The following is a 15,656-nucleotide window of genomic DNA, read 5'->3' on the forward strand; positions in this document are numbered from 1 at the left end:
GGAGACCAGTCTGGCCAATATGGTGAAACCCCATCTCTACTAAAAATACAACAAATTAGCTGGGCGTGGTGGCAGGTGCCTTAATCCCAGCTACTCGGGAGGCTGAGGCAGGAGAATCCTTTGAACCCGGCAGGTGGAGGTTGCAGTGAGCTGAGATCATGCCATTGCACTCTAGCCTGGTGACAAGACAAGACTCTGTCTCAAAAAAAAAAAAAAAGAGTCGGAGTCTCACTCTGTCACCCAGGCTGGAGTGTTGTGGCACAATCATAGCTCACTGCAGCCTTGAGCTCCTGGGCTCAGGTAATCCTCCTGCCTTAGCCTCTTGAGTAGTTGGCAGTGGCTAATTTTTTTATTTTAATTTTTTGTCGAGACCGGGTCTCGCTATGTTGCCCAACCCCTGGCCTCAAGCAATCCTCCCACTTTGGCCTCCCAAAGTGCTGAGATTACAGGTGTGAGCCGAGCCATAAACGTGTGTTGAATGAACAAATGAATACAAATGAATACACACGCACCTGAGCAGGGATCTGGCTCCTATGTTCTACGACTCTAATTTCTGCTGCCCTCCTCCCACCTCCCCCAGAGCTTGTCAGTCCTTCCTCTGCCTGGGCCTTGATTTCTCCATCTGCACAACAAGAGTGCATTATCTCTGGCCCTGTCATTCAGGGACTGTGGGAGGAACAAAGAGGAAGGCTCTCATGGATGCAGACCCAGCGGCCTGGGACTTGGGCATTGGAGTCTGACATACAGGGGCCTGGAACTTGGCTCCATCATTAATCAGCTGTTCGGCCTTCAGCAGGTTACCTGATCGCTCTGAGCCTCAGTTTCCCCAAATATAAAATGAAGATAATAATAGTCCCTACCTCACAGGATTGCTGTGAATGCCAACTGACACAACCCAGGCAACCACTTGGTATGTGGTAATGCTCAAGAAGTGGTAGCTTCTTCTTATTATTATTGCTGTTGTTATCCCCTCTGTTCCTGCTACATGAAATTCTTTCCATGTAAAATTCATTCTTGTCCCCAGGCCTAGTTCACAGCCATACTGAATGCAATTCAGCATGTATTCACCATGCTCTGTTAGTTGTGTCCAGATGTTGCATGATGGGGGAGCACACTCACATTGTGTCTGTGTGATGAATGTCCCTGCAGTTGTGCAGTGCACAACCTGCATGGCTGTACAGGGCAGATCTGACTGGATCTCCTAAGAGCAGGAGTGAGCTGCCTTCTTTGTACCTGTGCCTGCTCTGTTGCTGCCAGTTGATGGTGCCTGTCAGCTAGTGGGCAGCCCTGGAGTATGGAAGGAAGAGCAGGCATGCACCTGGTTTTATTGAGGCCAGGGGAGAGCTGGTGTGGGAGCCTCAGGCCCCAGAGAGCCCTTGGGACCTCCTGATGGCCAGCCAGACTCCAAAGCTATGAGAAGAAGTACAGAAAGCCCACAGTTGGCTTCCAGTCCTGGGACTCTAACCTGTGCTTGGTTGACTCTGCAGGTCTCTGATGAGGGGGTGGCTGCTCCCTGGTGGGGCTCCTCTGGGGACAGGCAGCTTCCCAAGGTGGGCATGTTCGCTCCTCCAAATTCCCCTTCCTTCCATTTCCTTTCCCTTTCAGTTCCAATTCCTTCAATTTAGGAGAGACCTGTGGAAATCCTGCACCTCCAGAGCTCCTGGGAGGAACCCGAGGGTGTAAGAGAGAGCTGCATATGGAGACCGGGGAAGACGGCTCAGGTCCCCTGCTGTGGTCAGTCCAGCCCCGTGCTGGGGCCCTGGGTCTTGCAGGCACAATCGGGGCAGCCCAGTGGGTTGGGGTCCATGCCATGGCTGCAGATGGGGGGCTTTTCAGGACTGGCAGCAGCAGGAAGGGAGGTCCCTTCAGATTGGTCCAGCCCTACCGGCACCTGGGCTTGGCTGGGGTCTGTGGACATGGCCAATTTGGAGGTGTCTCCGGATGTGGGACCCTGGGTTTGCCCAACCTGGTGGGGGGTCTTGCCTGATGAGGCGGCGGCTGCTGCCTGGCGAGGCTCCTTGGAGGGCAGGCAGCCTGGGGCCAGCACCAAGAGCCCCTTCTCATCCCAGCCTGGCTTGGTGCGGATGCCCACGGCCTTCAGGATGGCATCCATCTGCTTGGCATAGTCCAGGTGGCCGCTGACCTGCAGGAGACAGTGAGTGAGCACCACGGTGGGTGTGCGGAGCCCAGCCCTCCCCAGGGACCTCTAGCCAAACTTTTGGGCCTCAGCCTTGCCCTGAGCATCCGCAGCCAACCGATCACCAAACCCATGACTCCATCTCTCAGTGGCTCTCAAATCCAGAGTGGGTGGGAAGGCTCTATGTTCAAAGCTGTTCTAGGATTTATTAAATAAAGATGAAGGATGTGTCTCTAAAAAATCTGGATCCTTTGGGGGCAGGAAGGAATCTCCTGATAAACAGAAAGGTGGAGGAGTAGAGGCTCTCATTCTTTGCCTGAAGCTTTTTTTTTTCTTTTTGAGACAGGGTCTTGCTCTGTTGCTCAGGCTGCAGTGCTGTGGCACGATCTTGGCTCACTGCAACCTCCATCTCCCAGGTTCAAGCGATCTTCCTGCCTCAGCCTCCTAAGTAGCTGGGATTATAGGCGTGTGCCACCATGCCAGTAATTTTTTGTATCTTTAGCAGAGAAGGGGTTTCACCATGTTGGCCAGGCTGGTCTCGAACTCCTGGCCTCAAGTGATCCACCACCGGCCTTAGCCTCCCAAAGTGTTGGGATTACAAGCGTGAGCCATTGTGCCTGGCAGCTTTTTTTTTTTTTTTAAGGGATGAGCTTTTTGTTAAACAGCATGAGAAAAAAGAAAAATGAGAGAGAGATAGAGAGAGAGATGGGCTCTCTTTCTCTCATCCAGGCTGGAGTGCAGTGGTACAACCATAGCTCACTGCAGCCTTGACCTCCTGGGCTCTAACGATCCTCCCACCTCAGCCTCCTGAGTAGCTGGGATTACACGTGCATGCTACCATGCCTGGCTAATTTTTAAATGTTGTGTAGAGATGGGGTCTCCTATGTTGCCCAGGTCTTGAACTCCTGGCCTCAAGAAATCCTGCTGCCTCAGCCTCCCAAAGTGCTGGGATTACAGGCCTGAGCCACTGTGACCAGCCAATGCCTGCAGCTCTAGGCTACCCCAGAAGGGCTCTGCTACTCACTGGTTGTGACACCTTGGTCAGGCCCCTCAGCCCCTCTGGCTCTCAATTTCCTCCACTGCAAAAAGGGGAACACAAGGGTAGTTTCACCAGTGGTTGGCTGTGAGGATTTTCCCTGGAAAAGTCCCCAAATTGGAAAGAAAGCTATGGCACAGACCGCAAGGTGCTGGCTACAACTCACTCTCCCGTTTCTTATTTAGTCACAAGGACTCAAATTTATAGCTGGGCACACTCCCCAGGCTTCCTTGCAGCTAGGAATAGCACTGTGACTAGTTTTGGCCCATGAGCTGAAGCAGTAGTGTGATGTGGTGTTCCTTGGAATTCTCTTTAAGAGGAGGAGTGCTCTTCTTCCCTCATGTCCTCTTTCCTGCTGGCTGGAATTCAGACAAGATGGCCAGAGCTTGAACAGCCATCTTGGGCCATGAGTCAGCCCACTAAGGAAGGCAGAACAAGTAGCAATAGGGAAATTTGGTCCCTGAAGACTGTGGAGCGGCACATCAGCCCTAAATGGCCTGTTCTGATTTCTTTTAAGTGACAGAATCAACCCTCATGTATTTAAGACAATTAGGCCAGGCACGGTGGCTCACCCCTACAATTCCAGCACTTTGGGAGGCCAAGGTGGGAGAATCACTTGAGCCCAGGAGTTTGAGACAACAGCCTGGGCAACATGGGGAAACCCTGTCTCTACAAAAAAATACAAAAATTAGCTGGGCATGGTGGCATGTGCCTGTAATTCCAGTGACTAGGTAGGCTGGGGTGGGAGGATGGCTTGAGCCTGGGAGGTTGAGGCTGCAGTGAGCCCTGATTGTGCCGCTGCACTCCAGTTTGGGCGACAGAGCAAGACTCTGTCTCCAGAAAAAACAAACAAACAAACAAAAAACACAAAACATTAGCAGGGCCTCTGTTATATGGGCCTGCAGCTTAACTAAGACAAAGGCCAAGAACTCAGAAGTGGCCACCCCCTTCGTCAGAGTCATATGTCCATCCCATTTTTGTGTTGGGATGTGTTGGTGAGTAACAAGTAGGGGTATGATTGAAATGCCTGATGCCTAGCAGTGATAATGGACAATGCCTGACACGTAGTAGGTCCTTAAAACATTGCAGCAAATAAGCTTCTTGGATATACTCCTTTGCTAGGTGTCGGCTGCTCACTGTAGATGAAATTGAGCCACAGGGAGGTAAAGTGACTTACCCAAGGTCACACAGCTAGAACATGGCAGGGCTGGGAGTTGAATCCAGGCCTATTTCTTTCTTTTTTTTTTGAGACGGAGTCTCGCTCTGTCGCCCAGGCTGGAGTGCAATGGCGCGATCTCGCCTCACTGCAAGCTTCGCCTCCTGGGTTCATGCCATTCTTCTATCTCAGCCTCCCGAGTAGCTAGGACTACAGGCACCCACCACGGTGCCCGCCACCACGCCCGGCTAATTTTTTTGTATTTTTAGTAGAGACAGGGTTTCATCATGTTAGCCAGGATGGTCTTGATCTCCTGACCTCGCGATCTGCCCACCTCAGCCTCCCAAAGTGCTGGGAATACAGGCGTGAGCCACCGTGCCCGGCCATCCAGGCCTGTTTCTAAAGCCTGTTCTCTTCAGAGAAAATCAGCTGGGAAAGGAAGGAAGGTTAAAATTCATCCTCACTTTACAGAGAAGGGCAGCAAAGCCCAGAGAGGGGTGGCGGTTTGCTTAATGACACACAGCGCATAAACAGCAAAATCTGGTGCTGAGCCTGAGATGCTGCCTGCAAAAGCCTGCTCAGCCTGGATCTGCCCCTGAGATGGAGCCTCACGTTCTCCTCAGCCAGTCGAGGGGGACTGCTTTAGTGCCAAAGATGCGCACGAGACCGGACTTTCCTTTAAGGCTGAAGGGGAAGGCTTTCTTTTAAAAAAAGGACAGGAAAAACTCCAGGGAGGCTGTTGTCGGGAATCTCAGAAAACAGCACAAAGACACTGTGGGTAACATCTGCATTTCCATTTGAATCGCAAATCACATTGCGTTATTCAAATGATTTTTCAAAAACACGAAAGGACAATTCCCTGTGTAGTTTTGTTATTTTCTCACCACTAGAATCTGCCCACATCTCGTTCCTTTCCTCACTAATGCTTTTAAACAGATTCCAGGGAAAATATACACATGTGTATTCACCCATCTAAGTGGTTTTCAGGGCCCTGGGCTCAGGGTGGTTGTCAAGGCAGAGCCAGTGCCCCTCTGCAGCAGGACACAGACACATATTTAGTGGCTGCAGGGCCTGAGAAGGAACCTAAGTGTGGACTCTGAAAAGCTGGGGTACCAGCCTTGGCTCTGTCTCTTACCAGTAACTGGGCCAGTCCTCACAATTTCCTGAACCACAGCTTCCCCATCTGTAAAATGAGAGTCATGACCTTGAATGATTGCTGTAAGGAGTTCAAGGGCCTGGCACTTCACAGGAACTCAGAGAATGCTAGCTTTTGATATTATGTTCCTATATGATCCAAAACACTTTTTGTTTTTCTTAAATTTTTTTTTTGAGACGGAGTCTTGCTCTGTTGCCCAGGCTGGAGTGCAATGGCATGATCTTGGCTCACTGCAACCTCTGCCTTCCAGGTGCAAGCTATTTTTGTGCCTCAGCCTCCCAAGTAGCTGGGATTACAGATGTGCACCACCACACCTGGCTAATTTTTGTATTTTTAGTAGAGATGGCATTTTACCATGTTAGCCAGGCTGGTCTCGGTCTCCCAACCTCAGGTGATTCGCCCTCCTTGGCCTCCCAAAGTGCTGGGATTACAGGCATGAGCCACCACGCCTGGCCTTTTAAATTTTAAATGTAGAGATGGGGACTTCTTATGTTGTCCAGGCTGGACTCAAACTCCTGGGCTCAAGAGATCCTCCTGCTTCAGCCTCCTAAATTGCTGAGACTATAGGCGTAAGCCACCATGCCCTGCCTCAAACACTTTTAAAGAGACATTATGCAATTTGAGTTAGTGATACCTACCTAAAGGAGTTGCTGGGAAGAAATAATACAAACCATGAAGCACAGTGCCTGGCACCCCAGGAGGTACTCTGTAAATGAGTTCCCTTACTTTAGTTTCCTAGAAGTGGGGGATGGAGAGTAGGGAGTTAGCTGGGCTGATCCATTTGGGAGCCCAAGATGGCTGCTCAAGCTCCAGCCATCACGTCTGAATTCCAGCCAGCAGAAATTTCAGAGCCACAGGGACAAGTGATAACTGCCTCTCTGAGGACAAACAAGAACTGCCTCCCTATACTTTTTTAGTGTTGTAGATGGCTGGTGCCAGTGCTGGGTAGAAACAGGCCAGGAAGGAAGGGAGGCGTTTGTGTCCACTGGCTGCAGCTGATACCAGATGGAAATTCCACTGAGTGCTCTCCTAGAACACACAGCTCTGGCCCTCCTTGACTACAAGTTGGTCCGGGTCTCAGGCAACCCTAGTCCCTGAGCCACCCCTCTGCAAAGACCCAGGGGAGCAGGTGCTGGGCAGAGCTCTGGTTTTATAGTTAGCTGGAGAGATGAGAGAAGAGGGGTGAGGCAGGTTGGGAAAGAGCCTCTTCTCAGCACCAGAAAGTTCTGGTGTAGCCGATACTAGGTGAAGATTCAGCCCCTGAACATCTCCCAGGCTGTCTCGATTGAATCTGCGAGCCGCCTGGATACACGCCGGATGTGACTGGCGTGCAGAAGCCTTCCGTGGCTTCCCGTGCTGGCAGGGGCCTCTGTGGACACCCTGTGACGGCACTGATAACCTGTCATCGTCACATGCTCATGAGGTTGCGTTCCCTGATAAACTGTGAGCGCAGGGGAGCAGGGACCACTTCTCACTCACCTCTGTGCCCCACAGCCAGCCCTGCGCATCGTGGGGGCTTGGTGTGGACCAGATCCCGGCACGTACAAATGGGGCCCAGCCCTTCCCGTTTCCTGCCTCAAAAGACACCCCAACTTACCCAAACAGAGGCTGCCATCACCCACCTCCGCCTGCCCCAGTGACTCCTTCCAAGCCTATCAGGCCTCTTTGGGTTCTTTCACTTCTTGGACCTCAATTTCCTAATGTATAAAATGAGGCTAATAAAGAGACCTATACCACGTGGGCTGGCTGTGTGGCTTTGATGAGATAGTACGTGTAACAGGCTTATCGGCGCAGGGTTAGAGGCCACTACCAGAAGCTACAGAGATGTGTGAATGCAGGCAGTACCGAGGCAGTGGTGAAGAGCCCAGGGTCATCTGGCTCTACCACTCACATGCCGTGGCACTGCCTGCAGCCTCAGTTTTCACATCTGTACAACGGGTTACTACCACTATGCAGGACCTCTATGAGCATCAAAAGACTTATCCCCGTAAAACATGTGAGTTGTTGGCTCCTGTGGTTATTATTGAGTATCTACTTTGTGCCAAGCCTTTTGCTAAGTTCTAGGCCACCTGGCATTTCCTCTGGGACATGAAGCGTCTTGCCGTGGGTCGGGTCTCTGCGCCTCAGAAGCCTCGTGAGTTGGTCCCTGGGGTGGCAAATCCCCCATCCACTGTAACCCCGGCCCTGTGAGGAGAGACCGAGGGGCAGGAGGGCAGCTTCATTCACCCCAGAGATGCGGCCTGCCTTCGACAGGGAGAGCCCAGTGGGATGATCACAAAGGGCCCTGCTGTGTGGTTGGTCCAGCAGGGAGAAGACAGGTCCCGTGGGTCTCTGTTGGGAGCAGAGGGTGGCCAGCATTTCCCCAACAGCAGTAATGAAGCCTCCCTTGCCAGCAACTTCTCCAGCAAAGCGTTTTCAAGGCAAACAGGAGGCCAGCACAAAGGCAGTGCTAATTACCTCTAATTACCCAGAAGAGGAAAGCACTGTTTTTTGTGATGTGCTCCTAATGTGATAAAGAGCTATTATTAGGCAGGAGCTGGGAAGCTGCCACGAAGATAGTCTGAGGAGGGAGCAGAGTCTCCAAAACTGCTGGTCCCAGAGGCAAACAAACTGGGGGTGGTGGCAGGGGCAGGCCAGGAGGGACTAGGGTTAAAGGAAGGGCTACTATGCGCCAAACATCTTACATGCGCTGCCCTGGAAGTTAGGCGTTTCCACCATTTCCTAGATGAGGACACTGAGACACAGAGAGGTTAAGTAACTGGCCCAAGGTCACACAGCCAGTAAACCAGTGGCAGAGCCAGGATTCTAAGCCATGTCTCTCTGGTGCCAAAGGCTGTGCTCTTCCTACCATATCCTATTCCCAGTAGAAATCAGATCTTGTGAGGGCTTTGCAGCATTAAAAGCTACTTTCTTTAGCAGATGCTTTTTATCTCTGATTCTTCTGGCAAAGGGAGACTCCTGGGGTGCTGAGGCACAAAGTCCGTGCTCCCTTTCACCCCATTCAGGGTGCAGGCACCTTGAATAGGACAGAGAGCCCTGGACACGGGTCAGGAGGCATCAGCTCTGAGCCCTGTTGATGGTGACAGGAGGCAGACAAATACCTAGGCAGACAGGGGCGGGTCCCCAGTGAAACCCCACCTTCAAGCCAAAAAAAACAGCCTGAAGGCTGAAAGACCGGACTGCTGGTCCCAGATAAAACCCGTGACCCAGAGTGAGAACTTCTGTTCCTGTTTGCCCACCTTCCCCTATTCTGAGCCCATAAAACCCCAGACTCAGCCACATTGTGGGGGCTTTCCTGCCTTTGGGTAGGGGAACCACCCGCACATCCCCTCTCTGCGAAAAGCTGTTTCATCACTCAGTAAAACTCCCCGCCTCGCTCACTCTTCAATTGTCAGCGTATCCTCATTCTTCCTGGATGCGGACAAGAGCTTGGGACCCACTGAGTGTGGGTACCCAGAAAGGCTGTCACACTGGCCTTTTGCCCTCACCAGTGGAGGGCAGCTGCCCCATGTGATGGGGCCAGGGGCCAACTGAGCTGTTAACACACCACCGTCTATTGGGCCATCAATGGTGGAACTAAAACAGCTAATTAGCACACTAACGCCCCCTCTGGGGCTTCAGGGTCGCGGGTACCCCTGCCCAGGTGCTGCCACTTTCCCCTCGAGGCAACATGCCTGGTCTGGCCACAGGCCCAGCATGGAGCTTGCTCTTGTGTTGGTGTTTGGAGTGGTCAGCCAGACCCCGCACTTGCTCATTCATGTGCTTCCTCCTGCAAGGGGCTGAGTGTGGTGGACCGAGTAGACGGGGCGCCCCTGCTGCAAGTGTCGCAAAGGGGCCGAGAGAAAACTCCTGTCACTGTAGTTTGCTGGTCTTACGACTCAGCTTACCTCATTCCCACAGGGAAGTGGGCAGCACAGCTTCCAACCTGGGTTCAGAGTCCAGACCTACAACTCTGGCCATGACTCCATGCTCCCAGGTCTCAGTTTCCCAATCTGTGATCTGGGGATGCTTAATACCTCCTCTAGGGAGTTGCGAGGTTTACAGAATGTGAGCCAAGTCTATCTGTGAAGATTCCTTTTTTTTTTTTTTTGAAACACAGTCTCGCTCTGTCACCCAGGCTGGAGTGCAGTGGTGCCATCTCAGCTCACTGCAAGTTCCGCCTCCTGGGTTCACGCCATTCTCCTGCCTCAGCCTCCTGAGTAGCTGGGACTACAGGCACCTGCCACCATGCCCAGCTAATTTTTTGTATTTTTAGTAGAGATGGGGTTTCACCGTGTTAGCCAGGATGGTCTCGATCTCTTGACCTTGTGATCTGCCCGCCTTGGACTCCCAAAGTGCTGGGATTACAGGTGTGAGCCACCATGCCCGGCCCCTGCGAAGACTCTTTAACCAGGAGCAACCAGTTTCATAAATGGATGAGTCTAGAAATGACTCTTAATCTACCCCAGCCCCCAAAGCTCCCAGTTAGGAAGGCACAGGGTGGCTTCATCTGTGATCCTCTGGTGGGTTAGGAATTGTGTCTTTGGGCCCTGGGAGTTTAGGGGTGAAGATACAAGTGAGAATGAACTGGCCCCAGTGACCTGGTGTCAGGCCGGGTGAGAGGCCCGGGTGACCTCTGGGCAGGGACATGGCTGACAGACTTCATGGACAGCACCACCTGGTGAAGTTTTGATTTTGTTTTTTTGTGCAAGAATTCCCCCATGTTATCAAATGCTCAGTCAAGTCTCAAAAAACATGCAGCCCAGTGCGAACCACACTATGGTGGCAGGGGTGGATCCAGGGCCTAGCTTCATCGGCCACTGAGACGCAGTGGTAGAGTGGTCAGAACAGGCAGCTGCTGATGCTGAATGGGGAAGCCAGAGTGCCCCTCAAACCAGGGGATTTTTAGATGCCCTGAAAGGAGTCTAGTCTGTCTGCAGGAAGGAGCTGCTCAAACTACCATTAGTGGAAAACTGGGTGACATGGTTTAGCTGTGTCCCCACCCAAATTTCATCTTGAATTGTACTCTCATAAGTCCCATGTGTTGTGGGAGGGACCCAGTGGGAGATAATTGAATCATGGGGGTGGTTCCCCCCATACCGTTCTCGTGGTAATGAATAAGTCTCCTGAGATCTGATGGTTTTATAAGGGGAAACCACTTTCACTTGGTTCTCATTCTCTGTCTTGCCTGCTGCCATGTAAGACATGGCTTTCGCCTTCCACCATGATTGTGAGGCCTCCCCAGCCACATGAAATTGAGTCCATTAAACCTCTTTTTCTTTATAAATTACCCAGTCTTTGGTATGTCTTTATCAGCAGCGTGAAAACGGACTAATACACTGGTTTACACGTGGGAAGCACTTGGCACTTGATAAATAGCAGCCAACAACATAATAACGAGAAACCAAAGATTTTGTTCTCAGGGTCCCTTGACATTGCAAGGGTTTGTACCGGCTGAAGTCGGCTTGTGCTTGTAGTTATAGCTTATTCCTTATTCCTCCCCTCCCTGCCTCCCCCTGTGGAGCACCTCTCCCACTGTTTCTCATATCTACCTGGGCTGGGGCTACATTTATTGGCTTCAGACCTGGGTCTGAGTCCTGCTTTGCCATGTTTCAGCAGTGTGACCCTGGAACGTCTGTAAGCCTCAGTGACCTTGTCTGTACAATGGGGACACTAATGTCTGTAAAAGGGTTAGGGCGGGCCAGGCGTGGTGCCTCATGCCTATAATCCTAGCACTTTGGGAGGCCAAGGCGGGTGGATCACCTGAGGTCAGGAGTTCGAGAACAACCTGACCAACGTGGCGAAACCCCGTCTCTATGAAAAATACAAAAAAAAAAAAAATTAGCTGGGTTTGGTGGCAGGTGCCTGTAATCCCAGCTATTTGGGAGGCTGAGGCAGGAGAGTCACTTGAACCCGGGAGGTGCAGGTTGCAGTGAGCCGAGATCGCGCCATTGCACTCCAGCCTGGGTGACAAGAACGAAACTCCATCTCAAAAATATAAATAAATAAATAGGCTTAGGGCAGAGCCAGACATAGAGTGAGTGTCCACACGGGAAGCTATTAACTCCCTAGGATGGCATGTGGCAGGTGAACAAGGTTCTTTCAAGTCTAAAAAAACTCCAGTTGGCCAGGCGTGGTGGTGGCTCACGCCTATAATCCCAGCACTCTGGGAGGCCAAGATGGGTGGATTGCTCGAGGTCAGGAGTTCAAAACCAGCCTGGGCAACATGGTGAAATCTCATTTCTACCAAAACTACAAAAAATTAGCTAGATGTGGCATGCACCTGTGGTCTCAGCTACTCAGGAGGCTGGGGCAGGAAGATCACTTGAGCCTGGGAGGCAGAGGTTGCAGTGAGCTGAGATTGTGCCACTGCATTCCAGCCTGGGCAACACAGCAAGACCCCATCTCAAAAAAAAAGGCCAGGCACGGTGGCTCATGCCTATAATCCCAGCACTTTGGGAGGCTGAGGCAGGCAGATCACCTGAGGTCAGGAGTTCAAGACCAGCCTGACTAACGTGGTGAAACCCCATCTCTACTAAAAATACAAAAATTAGCCGGGCATAGTGGCGGGTGCCTGTAGTCCCAGTTACTCGGGAAGCTGAAGCAGGAGAATGGCTTGAACCGGGGAGGCAGAGGTTGCAGTGAGCCAAGATCGTGCCATTGCACTCTAGCCTGGGCGACAGAGTGAGGCTCCGTCTCAAAAAAAAAAAAGAAAAGAAAAGAGAGCAGGTGTGGTGGTTCATGCTTGTAATCCCAGCACTTTGAGAAGCCAAGGCAGGCAGATCACCTGTGGTCAGGAGTTCAAGCAGCCTAGCCAACATGGTGAAATGCCATCTCTACTAAAAATACAAAAATTAGCCAGGGTGGTGGCACATGCCTGTATTCCCAGCTACTAGGGAGGCTGAGGTGGGAGGATCGCTTGAACCCAGGAGGTGGAGGTTGCAGTGAGCTGAGATCACGCCACTGCACTCCAGCCTGGGCAACAGAGTGAGACCTCATCTCAAACAAAAAAAAAGAAAAAGAAAAGAAATTCAAGTTGGGTTTGTGTGGCTGTCCAGCAGGTGCCCTCCCACCCCATTCACTGCAAGAATCCTTTCTGATCATCTGCCCCTGCACCCCAGCCTAGTTTTAGCTGTATGGGAACCCTCAGGGAGTATGTTTAAAATGTGGACTCATGGCTCTGTCCCTAGAGACTGATGTAGAATTTTTGGGCAGTGGGGCCCTGGGCTCTGCATTTTAAAGATTCCCTAGATGTCCCACTCTGCATCCCATCTTTCCACAGCCTGGCAGGCAGGTGCTTCTGCTTTTGGTCTAGCCTAAAGCCCTCCACCTGTGTCCCCTGCTTGCTCCAGCTGCTTCTCGCAGAAACATACAGTCCTGACTAGTGAGCTGAGATGGGGCTACTGGGGAGCCCTGGGTCGGGGGGACTCAGGAGTGGGGAACGGCAGTAATACAGGAGCAAGAGTGAGGGTTCTGGAGGTTCAAATCCAATCCTGGTCCCGTTAATTGCTAGTTGTATATCTGTGTGTGTTTTTGCTTTTTAGAGACAGGGTTATGCTCTGATGCCCAGGCTGCAATGCAATGGCACAATCATGGCTCACTGCAGCCTCGATCTCCTAGGCTCAAGTGATCCTCCCACCTCAGCCTCTTTGGGACTACAGGCACGCACCACCATGCCCAGCTAATTTAAAATTTTTTTATAGAGATAGGGTTTTGCCATGTTGCCCGGGCTGGTCTCCAATTCCTAGGCTCAAGGGATCTGCCCTCCTGGGCCTCCCGAAGTGCTGGGATTATAGGCATGAGCCACTGCACCTGGCTCCAAATAAATTCTTTTTTTTTTGAGACGGAGTCTTGCTCTGTAACCCAGGCTGGAGTGTAATGGCGTGATCTCGGCTCACTGCAAGCTCTGCCTTCCGGGTTCATGCCATTCTCCTGCCTCAGCCTCCTGAGTAGCTGCGACTACAGGCACCCGCCACCTCATCCGGCTAATTTTTTGTATTTTTAGTAGAGATGGGGTTTCACTGTGTTAGCCAGGATGGTCTCGATCTCCTGACCTCGTGATCTGCCTGCCTTGGCCTCCCAAAGTCCTGGGATTACAGGCATGAGCCACCGTGCCTGGCCCCAAATAAATCTTATGACCTTTCTCCTGTGGCGTGGAACAGGCTGGGTCCACTGTCTCTGGGGGACAGGGGTGGCTGGGCTGGAGCAACTAAGCAAACGCAAGGCCCGGGAGGAACAGGCCGACACTCACCACAGGGCTCAGGTCCACGTTCTCCAGCCTCCTGTCCTGCAGCAGCACGGGCTGTAGGCCGGCAACACGGAGCTGCACCGAGGACGTGCGGTACACAAAACTCAGCAGCCAGTCTCCCCTGTGGGAGGGTGGAGAAGCATGTGAACGTTAGTACCAGCCTCGGACAGCCCAAGGACAGGACGGGCCAGGCTGCCTCCTGGAGAAGCCAGGTGGGAATGGAGCTTCTGTGGGAAAACAAGGCCCCTGATTGGACGGTGGAGATGGAAGATGAAGCAGCTACAGCTGATGCTTTTGGAGCCTGGCCTGGGTGCTGGGCACGGTGCGCAGGGCTACGCGCAAGCACCAGGTAGCTCCATGAGGGCTGTCTGCTTTCTTCCCAGCTGGGTCTCCAGAGCTGAGAACAGTGTCCGGCAGGCAACAGAGGAATATCTGCTGAATGAATGAATGAGGAATCTGGATAAAGTTCTCAAAAAGTCACCATGTGGCTCAGGAGAACTACTCCCAGCTCAGGAAAGGTGGCTTGTCCAGGGCTCCCTGGAAAAAGAAAAGCAGAGAAGGTCCACCTGTGAGGAGGGGAGGAGCTCCGGGGTCTAGATGACCTATCTGTGGCTGGAGGGACCAGCTTGGCCTTCCCAGGACAGGCTCAGCCCAGGCTGCATGTCCTCCCTGCCCTCAGGCAGCAGAGGAGGCGAAGGTGGTTGTCCAGGCAGTCACAGCACTGGGAACATTCCTCTACTTTCAGGGGTGCTGTGACCCCACTCCGTGAACCTGGCCCCAGCCAAACACTGCCCCTACACTATCTAGAAGAAATGACTCCGGACCCTCTGCCGCCCATTGCTTCAGGTTCAATGAGCACTGTCTACAGAGGACATGGTCTGAGAGGCCCCTTGAGGCAGCCTTCCCTCGCAAACGCTTGAACTGCCTTGGGATGCAGCTGGGCCATCCCAGAACCATGCCCTTGGGCCTTGCCGCCCAGCGAGTCTGCGCACAGGCAAGCTTCTGTTCTCCCCTCTGCACTCCAGGCTCGGATCCAACTCAGCCCATCCTGCTGTCTTTTATGTGGACTAATTCTGACTCTGGTTTACGTGGCGTTATTTTTGCACACTTGTTGATCTGAAAGAAGGGCCCTCCCTCACTGCAGGGGGGTAAGAATGGCTGAGAGATAGGAGGCCGGGTCTGGAGTCCTGGTGGCCCTGTCTATGTGCCCTGCTGTGTGACCACAGGCAAGTCCTCCACCTGTCTGGGAGAGTGGTGGTGCTCTCTGGGTTTCTCCAAGTTCTGACCCTCTGTGGTCTCTGAGCACATGTATTTGTGAGTGGGTATCACTCTGAAAACCCCCAGGAGGACTGGGTCCCTGAGCTGAGGGGTCCTCTACAGACTCTCCTGCTGTGTCCCGAAGTGAGCTCATCCATCCCTAACTCCTTCCCCACTGTCATCTGCCCAGTCCTTCAAGTAGAAACCAACGTCTTGGGTGCCTCCTCCCTATGGCCAACGTATCAAAGTCCTCCCAATTCTTCCTCCCCTCTCCCCTCCAATACCTGCCCCTTGTGGTCCAGCCCTGAGAGCAGGCAATCTTCCCTCCCCGCCCCATGGATGAATGCAACATCCTCCTCACCCCACTCCCTGCTCCTGGCATCACCTACCTTGAGCCACTGAAGTCTTCCTAAAACACCCATCTGACCATAGTGCTCCCTTAGAAGCAGACCATGGCTCTCCATTGCCTATGGGCTTTCTCATCTAGAAAATTCCTTCAGTCTCTCCAGAGAGCAATGCTTTCAGGTCCTGATGATTATCTTAATATTGAGGGTCCAAGAAGCACTGTCTAAGAATGGATGGTTGCAGGGCGTGGTGGCTCATGCCTGTAATCCCAGCATTTTGGGAGGCTGAGGTGGGAGGATTGCTTGGGCCCAGGCATTTGAGACCAGCCTAGGCAACATAGGG

General features: G+C 52.5%; 1 protein-coding gene across 2 annotated transcripts in view; it reads right to left on the reverse strand.

The window, feature by feature from the left end:
* Positions 1 to 313: 313 nt before the first annotated feature.
* Positions 314 to 15,656, reverse strand: part of TMCO4 (transmembrane and coiled-coil domains 4) — a 112,801-nt gene continuing 97,458 nt past the window's right edge. For both annotated transcript variants that reach the window (XM_032759145.2, XM_032759146.2), the window contains 2 exons: positions 13,716 to 13,833; positions 314 to 2,143 (listed from right to left, as the gene is read on the reverse strand). In XM_032759145.2, coding sequence (XP_032615036.1) covers positions 1,736 to 2,143; positions 13,716 to 13,833 — 526 coding nt within the window. In that variant the 3' untranslated portion in view covers positions 314 to 1,735. The remainder of the gene's footprint in view (positions 2,144 to 13,715; positions 13,834 to 15,656) is intronic.

The sequence above is a fragment of the Hylobates moloch genome, unplaced genomic scaffold (genome assembly GCF_009828535.3).
Source record: "Hylobates moloch isolate HMO894 unplaced genomic scaffold, HMol_V3 SCAFFOLD_9, whole genome shotgun sequence".
Taxonomy (NCBI): domain Eukaryota; kingdom Metazoa; phylum Chordata; class Mammalia; order Primates; family Hylobatidae; genus Hylobates; species Hylobates moloch.